The sequence below is a fragment of the Rhincodon typus genome, chromosome 25 (assembly GCF_021869965.1).
Source record: "Rhincodon typus isolate 14 chromosome 25, sRhiTyp1.1, whole genome shotgun sequence".
Taxonomy (NCBI): domain Eukaryota; kingdom Metazoa; phylum Chordata; class Chondrichthyes; order Orectolobiformes; family Rhincodontidae; genus Rhincodon; species Rhincodon typus.
Window position 1 is genome coordinate 41,369,695 of NC_063356.1, and position 11,401 is coordinate 41,381,095.

An 11,401-nucleotide genomic window follows, 5' to 3' on the forward strand; every position below is an offset into this window, starting at 1 on the left:
GGTGCAATTGGAGCTGTTTGGAGTATTGCCCAGGACTGTAGGAAGAAGATCAATGACTTTCTCCTCTCTGCCAGTATAAATGCCACTATCTTTTCTCCAGTACCTCATACTCACTCTATCTCTGTTCCTGCACTCACCTCCCACTGAGGCTCATGCTCTACCACTCTCACTATTACCTGCACCATCGTCCTTCACTCACTCTCAACCACACCAACCCCTGACATCACTAACCCCACATGCCCTTGGTGCTGCCCACTCACTCATCTGGGATACCTCCCCACTTGCGCCAACTGTAAAAGCAGGCCCCCAATTTTATCTCCAATAATACCTGCCTCTCTCTCATTCCAGGAGCAAACCTGCCCACCAATAGGGCAGAAAGACTCAAGACATGGAAGAGGGCTGCCTGACATTGAGTTCCTCACCCTTTATGAGGAGAGCGTTCTGCTTCTGTAGTCAGCTGACTGACCTTGTCCAATCCGCTGGACTGGGTAGCAAAAGCTGCCCTTGACTTACTGTGCTGGAACCCCCTTAACAAAAGCTATCCCATTTGACTTGACCGAGACCTGCAGGCAACCATGACAAACTTTCTTCCTTTGTATTTGCACTAAATGTCAAGGCAAGACAGTAGTGACGTGACCAGGAATCTCTACCTGAGGAGCAAGGTGATAAAAAGCAGCAGTGTTGGTGGTGGCGAGGTAGACACAAGGTAGTCCTCAGTGTTCATGTGAAAACTAACACTGTGTCTTCAGATGTTGTCAATTAAGGGCAGCAAGTAGAGGAGAAATAGCAGGGGAAAAGGGCATGGATTGATCAGAGATAACAGTGCTGAAGCAGAAAAAGAAGCCATTGTAAACGAATGGACAGCTAAGCTTGGAATTGGTGAGTGCAGAAAAACCCAGAGCCATCCAACTAAACCAGGTCTGACACTGTCAGCTAGCTGTAACCTTCTGGTTTGAAGGAAGATTGCTTGGAAATGCTTGGTGTGTATCAAAGATTAACTCCCATTATCAGCAAGGTTCAAAACAGTCCAGCATCGGCAGTTCCTACTATCTCTGAATCAATCATTGCTTCCTCTCTCTGCATTGTTTTGCTGCTTCTTCACGTTAGTCCTGCGGATACTTTAAATGAAGCTCATGCCAGGGTGGGAGCAATTAGGAAATGTATTGGGAAAATTCCAATTACTTATTCACTTTTCCAATGCCTTTATACATTTGGTCAAAAGAAATGCTGGAAAATAACCCTTTGTAAAGTGAATCTGGGCTGTTCAGTATGTGGATGTAGGATGAATCAGGCCTCAGTTACATCCTTCACTTGTCGTTTGATGACACAGCAACTGCATCCACTGAGGTATCCATCAAGGCCCTGAGGTATAAACACTTCTGATTGGTCCACACTGGTTCTGCTGGTGCAGCGTAGAGAATTGAATAACCTTTTATCAGAGAGCAGGCCTGATCCACATCCTTTCCATCAAGCCTAAACCATTATTATGTAGTCTGGCCTACATGTGACTCCAGACCAAAGCAATGTGGCTGACTTTTAACTGCCCTCCAGGCAATTATTGATGGGCAGTAAATGCTGGCCCAGCCTGCAACATCCACATTCTGCAAATGAATGAAAATAAACTCATTGCCCCAGATCTGTTTCAGGGAGACTGCTGCCTGGGAGAAGTTTATTTTTTATTTGGAACATATTTTACGAAATATTTAACATTCATTGAGTAAATTCAAAACATTCTGATTCACTTCACAGCCAGTTAAATACGTAACATAGGGAAAATACCATAGCCAAACAACACACAGAGAGATCCCACAGCAACATAAATAAGCAGAAAAGATGTGTTTCTATTTGTTTATGAAAAGATAAACAGTGAGCTAGCAACTAAGGATGGTTATGTCACAAGCTACAGACCAGCAAAACCACATCAACTTCATTATTCATGTCATATAAACCAAAACATGCTGGTAATGCTCAGCATCTCAGTCAGTGAAATGGTTTCAGGCCATAATGACTTCTCATCAGGTGAAGGCCTATCTCCACCTGAACCATTAACTGATTCTTGCCCTGCTCTGGCCGTGTTTTGCTTTCTGAATGAATACTAGTGCACCAATTTTAGCAATGATTGTCAGGGGATCAGTCATCAGAGGGACCAGAATGATTTCACCGGCTGGTCCTCTCTCCAGAACTTGTAGCTGAGAATGCGTTGAGAATAGTGAACAGCACAGCCACTGTTAATGGGCTGAGGGGACCAGAAGGAGATGTTCAAGTTGTAGATCAGGTAAAATGAAGAGCCTGGGCTATGGTTAGTTGCCAGCAGTCGGGAGCACTGCTGGAACCTTCAAGTGATGTTGCTGTTGAGGTAAAATTGCTGGCCCTGAAAGGAGAGTCCGCCTAGAGCGACTCTGATCCTTTTCTTTGTCCATTCAGCCATTTGTCTATACGGCTGGCCATCTGATCTCTGTTCTGTCCCAAGCTGCAAAGCAACAACCAGCCCAGTAATGGACATCATCGGCCTTTGAGAATCTGAGAATCTGAGAATTGGCCTGTTCAGTCACATGAAGACCCTTGACAAAAACTCACAATGTCACGTTGTGGATCACAAGACAGGTGGCACTATCAGAACGCTGCACCCCACAAGCAGCACCCTGGCACAGGTTGAAAATCAAACCCCATAAATCCCCATCCTCCTGCTCCCGAAGCAGCCTAGTGGGTGAAACAGTGCCCTGAAACTGAATGCAGAACTGGACGAACACAGCAGGCCAAGCAGTATCACAGGAGCAGGAAGGCTGACGCTTCAGGCTTCTGATGAAGGGTCTAAGCCGGAAGCGTCAGCCTTCCTGCTCCTGTGATGCTGCTTGGCCTGCTGTGTTCATCCAGCTCTGCCCCTTGTTGTCTCAGATTTTCCAGCATCTGCAGTTCCTACTATCCCTGAAACTGAATTACTGTTTGAAATGGAGGGATATTAGGGATCTCATTGAAACTGGGGTTTTAAACTGGTTATTCTGTTCAATACCTGCCATCCCTCTCCATGGGGCTACCACATTAAATCTCTGTTGCAGATTTCTGAAGAAGGGCCCAGACCTGAAATGTCAGCTTTCCTGCTCCTCTGATGCTGCTTGGCCTGCTGTGTTCATCCAGCTCTACACCTTGTTATCTCAGAATCTCCAGCATTGGCAGTTCCTACTATCTCTAAATCTCTGTTGCAGTTCTATTGGTGTTTATGTGGCCCTCTGTACATTAGCAGTGAGTTAAAAAAGAACTATTCTTGCTGAGGATGGTAATAGTAGAACTGGATTGACATTATTTCAATCTCCAATATTTTAATTCGATTTAAAATTAGAATTTTGTAAACTTTATTTGGCAGATGCTATGTGGACAGACAAGCATTTCAACAGAAACAATACAGCGCAAGGTTTTAACGAAACTATCAAGCCTCAGAGTATAACGTGCATTGAGATGGAATTATGAAATATTGGCCTACTCCTGCTTCTACTACCATTCAGCCTCAGGTCTGCTTTATCATTCAAATAGACCATGTTCTGCCTCAGCGCCATTTCCTCCCATTATCTTCATATCCTTTTGATGTCCTCATTACTTAGAAATCTGTTGTTGTCTGTCCTGAACATACTCAATGACGGAGTTACCATATGTCATAGACTCACTGAGTCATACAGCATGGAAACAGACACTTCAGTCCAACCAGTTCATGCAGAAGAAAACTAGTTCCACCTGCCTGCTCCTGGCCCACATCCCTCCAAACCCATTCCTATTCATGTACTTATCCAAATGTCTTTTAAACATTATAATTGTACCCACATCCACCACTTCCTTTCTGCTCTGATCCCCAGAGGGTCAGGACTGGCTGGAAGATACCGACCAATGACCCATTCAGAACAAATCAAAGGTTATTCTCAGAGTGAAGACACAGTGTTATCAGGAGCTGGGATCCACTTGCTCCCAGCAGTATCTATCACAGGGAATCCATTCACGTGGCTCACTCAGCCGAAGGCAGTACTGCAGAGTGGTCCCAATGGTTTAACCAGGTCAAGTGATCAGGCTAACTGCAGGACCTCCTACAGACATTTTGTCAGCCAACTGTGAATCCCGCTTCCCATCATAAAAGTAATAGACTGATAATCTTAGCCAAAACTACAGCTTCTTTGAAAAGGGATTTATTAATGGGATGAAGGTGTCACTGGTGATCCCAGCATTAATTTTTCATCCCTAACTGCCTTAGAGAAAGTGGTGGCAAAACACCTTCTTGAACTGCTGTCAACCTTGGAGCATAAATACACCCACAACGCCGTTACGGAGGGAGTTCCTGGATTTTGGCTCAGTGACATGGAAGGGTCAGTGATATATTTCTAAGCTGGGATGATTGAGTGCTGATTCAGCAGTGAGGCCAGTTTATCAGTCTGTGCCAGTCTAAAGTTTCAGGAAGTGGTGGCCATCTCCAGGCAAGAAAATCAATTGTTGATTCACCCTTCATCTTCAATCTGGACTTGGAACTTTCTCTGTGTTGTTTGCTGTTTCCTGCTGAAAAGATAGAAGATCGCACAAAGTGGGTTTGGTGGTCATATGATGTGGTCACAAAACTATGTACTACAGGAGGCTAACAATCCGGAGAGTGTTTGAGTTCAAATCCCACTCCAGCTGTTTGGAAATCTGAAACCAACGTTAAAAATCTGGAGGTAAGGAGCTGGTCTCATTAATGGTGAGATTGATTCACTAATATTTTCATTCTTAGCCAGATGAGTTGATATGTGACACCGGTTCCATCTCAGTGAGGTGCAGTCTTAAACTGCTATTGGAAATGGTCCACCAAGCCTCTCAGTTGTATCAAACCCATTACTGGCATTTTCAGAAAAATATCCATCACCATTAGGGTAAGAAGCAGAAAATGTTAACAATGACCATGTTCCAAAAATAAAGAAACTTTATGCAGAATTTGATCCCAGGGGCTCATTCTGGGGAAGGCTGGGCTCAGGCAAAAGAAGGATTGCAGGCCTGGGAGTGATCATTTGTCTGGGGCCTGGTATGGGGAATGGGTTTGGAGGCCAAGGGGTTGGGATAGATCAGAGAACTTGGGAGAGGCTGGCGAGGGCTCTTGGTTGAAATAGAGGCCTGGCATGAGGTCTAGAGGCCTTAGTGGGGTGGTGAAGTCATGGGGATATGTCTAGGGGCCTAAGGGGAAGCTGGGAGCCCAGGAAAGGGGCTGGGGGGTTTGCGGTCATGTTCTTGATGAAAGGTAGATTTGGATTGGAAACAGACTTCACAGCTTGAAAGTTCGGCCCCCGGCCCCAACGCTATCCAAACCAAATCAGCCCTTTCCTTTTAGGTTCATATTGTCCTGGTGTCAGAAGTCAGACATATCAATCTCAGCATTTTTACAAAGAAATAGATTTGTTCAGAAGGACAGCCTCCCTGATGTGAAGTAACAAATCAGACATTATGTGAAGGTGAGAAAGTTCCTATCAATGCTCTTTGTTTGTCCATTGTGTGGCGACATAACATAACATGGACCATCATCAGAAGAAATACAGAATACTTATTGAATCGTATTATCAATAACATTACAAGACAAATACCTAAAATGAGTTGATCTAAGGAAAGGCTAGGCAGGCCAGGCCTGTAGATCCTGAGAGGACTTGACCGGGTGAATGTGATGCAGTGATTGTAACCAGGTCAGCCAGGTGGACCTCATAGAAAATACATTCCTTGATTGGACCAGATTAACAGCCCCAATCAGGGAGCTCCAGCTGACACATGTAAACGGGAGTGTCAGGGGTTCTGTTCACTCTGAGAGCTGGCTCTGAGGAAGCTGGATCAGTGTTAAGGACTTTACATGTGTAAATAAAGGGTAACTTGGTGATGGGATACTACGTTCTGTGGAGTTATTTCAGTGGTGACGAGAGGAAAGCACGATCTCAAAAGAAGTTCGCTCTCAGCAATCATCTGCTCACCTTTAAGGAGTCTATGTGCTCTGTGCGTGTATACAGTAATGCAACTCTGCCTGGGGTGTTAGTCTGTTGTGGATTTATAAGCTGCACACACACACAGAAATCAGTTGGTTTGCTATAATGTCTGTTTTATAACCTTTACTGTACTAACCCACAGGGTTAGTCAATCCCTGAAGAGTGACTATTAGACCATAATTAACGAGACGGATTACATCTCAGGAATTAGACATATGATGTCAAAATTTGTAGATGATACCAAATTCAGCGATTTACCTAATAATGTGGGGGGTCTGCAGAAAAATGTAGGAACTATAAACCGGCCTACAGAATGGTGAAGCAATTGCAAAGGAAATTCAACATCGCAGAATGAAGTGGTTCGTGTTGGTGGGAGTTATTAATCATTTCATCGTTGGAAGATGCAAAATGAAATGTGATGGAGGAGGAAAGACATCTTAAAGCAGAGCCATGGATTGTTAAAAGTGCTTACACAAATTGGTAAGATCACAAAAGCAAAACAAAAATACTGGGACTCATTTCTAGAGAAAGGAGATACTAAACGAGTATTTGACATCAGTGTTTACTGTGGAAAAGGATATGGAAAATAGAGAATGTGGGGAAATAGATAGTGACATCTTCAAAAATGTTCACATTACAGAGGAGAAGGTGCCTGACATCTTAAAACCCATAAAGGTGGATAAATCCCCAGGACCTGATCAGGTGTAACTTAGAACTCTGTGGGAAGCTAGGGAAGTGAATGCTGGGCGCCTTGCTGAGATATTTGTATCATTGATAGCCACAGGTGAGGTGCTGGAAGACTGGAGGCTGGCTAATGTGGCTAATTTAAGAAAGATGATAAGGAAAAACCAGGAAACTATAGACCGGTGAGCCTGACGTCAGCAAGATTTTGGAGGGAATTCTGAGGGACAGGAAGTACATGTATTTGGAAAGGCAAGGACTGATTAGGGATAGTTAACATGGCTTTGTGCGTGGGAAATCGTGTCTCACTAACTTGATTGAGTTTTTTGAGGAAGTAATGAGGAGGATTGATGAGGGTAGGGTCGTGGACTTGATCTGTATGGACTTCAGTAAGGTATTTGACAAGGTTCCTCATGGTAGACTGTTTAGCAAGGTTAGATTCTGTGGAATACAAGGAGAACTAGCCATTTGGATACAGAACTGACTTGAAGATAGAAGACAGAGGGTGGTAGCGGAAGATCACTTTTCAGACTGGAGGCCTGTGACCAGTGGTATACCACAAGGATCGGTGCTGGGTCCACTGCTTTTCATCATTTATATAAATGATTTGGATGTGAACAAAGGATGTATGGTTAGTAAGTTTGCAGATGACAGTGAAATTGGAGGTGTTGTGGACAGAGAAGAAGGTTACCTCGGAGTACGATGGACTGAGGAATGGCAGATGAAATATAATTTAGATAAATGTGAGGTACTGTATTTCGGAAAGGTAAATCAGGACAGGACTTATACACTTAATGATAAGGTCCTGGGGAGTTATGCTGAACAAAGAGACCTTGGAGTGCAGGTTCATAGTTCCTTGAAAGTGGAGTCACAGGTAGATAGGAAAGTGAAGATGGAGGTTAGTATGCTATCCTTTATTGGTCAGTGCATTGAGTTTAGGAATTGGGAGGTCATTTGGGGCTGTACAGGACATTGGTTCGGCCACTTTTGGAATACTGCATGCAATTCTTGTCTCCCTCCTACAGGAAGGATGTTGTGAAACTAGAAAGGGTTCAGAAAAGATTTACAAGAATGTTGCCAAGCTTGGAGGGAGAGGCTGAACAACTGGGGCTTTTCTGCCTGGAGAATTGGAGGCTGAGGGGTGACCTTATAGAGGTTTATAAAATCATGAGGAGTATGGATAGGGTAAATAGACAAGGTCTTCTCCCTGGGATGGAGGAGTCCAAATCTAGAGGGCATAGGTTTAAGGTGAGAGAGAAAAGATTTACGAGGGACCTAAGGGGCAACTTTTTCATTCAGAGGGTGGTGCATATATGGAATGAGCTGCCAGGGGAAGTGGTGGAAGCTGGTACAATTACAACATTTAAAAGGCATCTGGATGGGTATATGAATAGAAAGGGTTTAATGGGATATGGGCCAAATGCTGGCAAATGGGACTAGATTAATTTAGAATATCTGGTCGACATGGATGAGTTGGCCCGAAGGGTCTGTTTCTATGCTATACACCTCTATGACTCTAATAGGACACAAAACTGAGAGATAATAGCATTTATGTAGAACCTTGGCTAGTTGGCTTTGAAAATTGTGTAATTCCATTTGTTACAGTACAAAAAGAGTATACTGAAGCACTGGATACAGTATTGAAAAGACTCACAGGAAACTGAAAGAATGCAACTATCAGGATAGATTGTACAGGTTGAGAAGTCTTTCCCTGGGAAACAGAAAACTAAGTGTCGACCTGGTAGAAATCTTTCAAGCTAAAGAAAGATTTGACAGGATGTATGTAGGGAAACTGTTTCCACTTTTAGAGGAAGTTTAAGGTAATGAAACATAAACATAACATTACCGAGAACAAAGGGCATGGAATATTCCACAGAGTTCAGATTCACAGAGTGGTTGAAACATTGATGCATTCAGGGAGAGTCCTGATGTATATGAGGGGAATGTAGTGATAGACAGGTTACAGAGATGGGAAGAGGAAATGACAGTAAAAAGGTTTGAGGAACTGTATCTCTATAACAGAGCAATTGGGTTGAATGTACTGTATTTACGGTATACGTAGATTTATGGTACATAATGATTGCTGAGATGTGACCCTAACTAGTTGGAACCTGTTGCCCCTCATTAGCCACCACTCTTCCAGATTGCTGACTGGGCATGATGTAGTTGGTGCCCACCTGTACACTGAAACTGGGCAGGTGCCAACAAGTCTCCCGGAGATACTGGCTCCCAAAGCCAGTAATCTGTTTGATCTGATGGCCACACAGCCCTGCTACCTTCGCCGTAAAATCGAGTGTAAAAGCAAACTTGACCAGGTCAGGGTTCTCCTGCGTCACCTTGCTCCTCACTTCACTTTGGATGTATTGATCTGCCAGTTCTTTGAAGGAATTGTAGCTGATCTCCTTGAAGAATGTGGAAAGCAACACATCTCCTTGGAGCTGCCAGAGATAAATGAGAAATCAGGAACTCAGTGAGATTTTGTGACTGAAACTAAAGTTGTTTTTGTAACATCTGTAATTTATAATGAACTACTCAAAGCAAAGTTTTTAATAATTATATACACATCAAAAGACTGGAATCAAATACAGAATATTTCTCCTGTTATACAGATGCATATGTATCTATATCTTATTAAAAATCAGCTTTCTGCACATGCTTTCTGTCAATCAATCTTTATTACTTGTTGCTGTGGCACTGTTACACTTTCTGTATAACTCTTCTCCCCAGATTCCTACATCCAATCTGATAATGGAAACTGCCTCTGTAAACATTGGATCGACGTCATCTTGAAGAGAAAATACCTCCTTTCAGCCCAGTTTCAGGGTCAGTGTGCATCAGGTCAATACTGTTCAATTGTGAATCACATAATGCTAGCATCCAAATTCAGCAGGTCATAGAGAAGGCAAATAGAATACTGGCCTTTGTTTCAAAGGGAATGGAGTATAAAAATAGGGGGAGGGGGTGTTGCTCAAACAGTGCCAGGCACTAGTCAGACCACAGCTGTGAACAGTACTGGTTGCCTTATTTAAAGAAGGATACACTGGCATCAGAGGCAGTCCAGAGAAAGGTTATAGGCTGAGACCAGGTATGGATGGACTGTTTTATGAGGAGAGGTTGAGTAGATTGGGGTGTCTACTTGTGGAATATAGAAGAATGACAAGTGACCTTATTGAAACAGTTAAGATTCTTAGAAGACTTGACAGGCTAGATCATCATCGGCAATCACTCACTAACAAGTCTGATTGTCCACCTAGGAAATTCCATGTCACCAGGCGTGGGTTCCGTGGATCCCTGTGTGGCTGACACGCCCAATCCTAGAGTCTCACCTCCAAGCACACATTTGGCAGGTGTTTCCAGGAGATAGAGGTGGTCCACGGCCTTGAGATCATTGACATTCCTTTTTCCAGTTTCTTTTCTGTCCCTTCTCTTATTGACAGGTGTTCTCAAAGAATTGTGTCCCTTCATACAGGAGCTTCCTCCAAGCCAGTTTGTTCTGAACAAGGATCTCCATTCATTGATGTCTATGTTGACCTCTTGAGGGGATCCTTCAGGGAATCTTTGAAACACTTCTTCCATCCTCCTCTTGTTTGAGTTCCTTCCTTGAGCTGAGTGAAGATGATTTGCTTTGGCAGTTGGAACTCAGGCATCCTAAGCACATAGCCGGCACAGCAAAGTTGGTTTTGGATGATCATGGCCTTAATACTGGTGCTATTGGCTGCTTCAGGGATGCTGATGTTAGTATGCCTGTCCTCCTAGGTGTTGTGGAGAATCTCTCTCAAACAGAGTTGCTGCTACTTCTCAAGGGTCTTGAGGTGGCGTCTATATGTGTTCCCAAGTTTTGGAGAAATGTATAGGAGTGTGAAGAATGACTGCCTTATTCTCATGGATCTTGGTATCAACACGGATGTCACCTTTGAAGACTCTCAGCCTTAGGAGTCCGAAAGCAGCACTTGCAGATTGGATGTGATGTTGAATCTCCATTCAACATCTGTCTTAGATGACTAAGTCTTCCCAGGTATGGGAAATGTTCCACGTTTGGGAGGATTTCTCCATTGATTTTGATGGAGCGATGGGTCGGAACCTGACCGGCATGCATTGGTAAGAGGATTTCAGCCCAGAGAAAGAACAGAATAGGTATAGAAAGACTGTTTCCCCTTCTGAGAGAGTCTAGGACCAGAGGGCATAATCTCAGAATAAGAAGTTGGAAATTTAAGAAAGCGATGAGGAAGAATTCCTTCTCTCAATGGGTTGTGATGTTTCTTACAACAGAGAGCTGTTGAGGCTGGGTCACTAAGTATATTCAAGGCTAAGATAGACAATTTTTAGTCAGTAATGGAATCAAGAGTTCTGGGGAGATGGCACAAAAGTGGAGTTGAGGGTCATCAGATCAACTGTGATTTGATTGAATGGCAGAACAGTCTCAATGGGCCAAATGGCCTATTTCTGCTCCGGAGTCTTATGGTCTTATAATACAATACTGTTTCTGTGGGGCAGGTCAATACTGTTTCTGTGGGGCAGGCCAATACTGTTTCTGTGCTGCAGACCAATACTGTTTCTGTGCAGCAGGTCAATACTGTTTCTGTGGGGCAGACCAATACTGTTTCTGTGCTGCAGGTCAATACTGTTTCTGTGCAGCAGGTCAATACTGTTTCTGTGGGGCAGGTCAATACTGTTTCTGTGCTGCAGGCCAATACTGTTTCAGTGGGGCAGGTCAATACTGTTTCTGTGCTGCGGGTCAATACTGTTTC

General features: G+C 43.7%; 1 protein-coding gene across 4 annotated transcripts in view; it reads right to left on the reverse strand.

The window, feature by feature from the left end:
* Window positions 1-2,860: 2,860 nt before the first annotated feature.
* LOC109913730 overlaps window positions 2,861-11,401 on the reverse strand; it is a 19,010-nt gene continuing 10,469 nt past the window's right edge. Inside the window, exons 5-6 of one of the 4 annotated variants that reach the window (XM_048612063.1) lie at window positions 8,990-9,091; window positions 3,756-4,533 (exon numbers count right to left, since the gene is read on the reverse strand). In XM_048612063.1, coding sequence (XP_048468020.1) covers window positions 4,489-4,533; window positions 8,990-9,091 — 147 coding nt within the window. In that variant the 3' untranslated portion in view covers window positions 3,756-4,488. Of the gene's footprint in view, window positions 4,534-8,830; window positions 9,092-11,401 lie in introns of all 4 variants that reach the window. The other 3 variants (XM_048612062.1, XM_020513279.2, XM_048612064.1) reach the window with 3 other exon arrangements.